At 35.0% G+C, this 1175-nt stretch overlaps 1 protein-coding gene across 1 annotated transcript in view; it reads right to left on the bottom strand.

Annotated features, from left to right (window-relative positions):
* Nucleotides 1-48: 48 nt before the first annotated feature.
* Nucleotides 49-1175, bottom strand: part of LOC110460138 — a gene marked incomplete at its 3' end in the record, with an annotated part of 24464 nt that continues 23337 nt past the window's right edge. The window contains exon 8 of the mRNA XM_021512879.1: nt 49-81. Within this exon, the coding sequence (XP_021368554.1) occupies nt 49-81 (33 nt within the window). The remainder of the gene's footprint in view (nt 82-1175) is intronic.

The following is a 1175-nucleotide window of genomic DNA, read 5'->3' as shown; positions in this document are numbered from 1 at the left end:
TCTTACACTCTGTTCTATGTCACCATCATAGCTTTATGTCATACTCACCTACTCTTAAACCCGGATCGATGTCACCATCATCTGAAAATCAATTATCATATAAACAATTAATAGAAATACTACCTAAGCATGTATTTAAATGTCTAATTTGTCAATAATAATAACAATGAATAATAATTCGAGGTTCTTATATACTGCTTTATCACAGCCTAGTTTGTAGGTCGTCTCAAAGCGGTTCACAAATCATTATCCGTGGTTATAGGACCTTTGCAACCAGCCAATATCTTCCCCATCTCCCCCGGGAGCATACAACCGGTGCTGCCATTTCGGCGCTCACAGCTATCATTCTACAAATCTATCACTGTCCAACCACGTACTCATTTACAGCTGAGTAGACTGGAATCAGATAAGTAAAGTATCTTGCTCAAAGATACAACACAATGCCGTGCCTCGAACCTGCAACATTTCCGTTACGAGCCCGGCGTCCTACCACTAGACTGCCGTGCCTCCTATAGCCCGGCGTCCTACCATTAGACTACCGTGCCTCCGATGAGAGAACAAACAAAGTGAATATTTTACTGCAAAATGTGACGATTTTGACCTTTATAACTCATCAGAGGTAATGAATGTAAAAAAAAAAAAGAAATAAAAATATACACAGACATCTTTAAATGTTTCGAAACAATACTTTATAGGAATAGCACCATTAACCCTATAATTACTTGGTTAAATTTTTTGAAACCCTTTCGTTATTATAGTATTTTGTTCAATAACAACAATCCCTGGTGTGTCAATCAAATTATAACCAAAGAGTAGGATTATTTTAAAATATTAACAAAACATGAAATAAAAAAGTGGCATGACATTTTGCCGAGTTCTAAACTTTAAAAAAATGTTGTTGTTGATTATATTTTGTTATTTCATCTTTATAATTTCTCATACAATCTTCCGCAATGTATGGTTTCTTTTCCAGAAATGATTTATCTAAGCCATACCCATGTATGGTTTCTTTTCCAGAAATGATTTATCAAAGCTATACCCATGCATGGTTTCTTTTCCAGAAATGGTTTATCAAAGTTATACCCATGTATGGTTTCTTTTCCAGAAATAGTTTATCAAAGCTATACCCATTCATGGTTTCTTTTCCAGAAATGGTTTATCAAAGCTATACCCAT

This window comes from Mizuhopecten yessoensis, unplaced genomic scaffold (genome assembly GCF_002113885.1).
Source record: "Mizuhopecten yessoensis strain PY_sf001 unplaced genomic scaffold, ASM211388v2 scaffold1353, whole genome shotgun sequence".
In the NCBI taxonomy this organism is placed as follows: domain Eukaryota; kingdom Metazoa; phylum Mollusca; class Bivalvia; order Pectinida; family Pectinidae; genus Mizuhopecten; species Mizuhopecten yessoensis.
The sequence above is the reverse complement of the archived record's forward strand: the minus strand, read 5'-3'. Positions and strand labels throughout refer to the sequence as shown.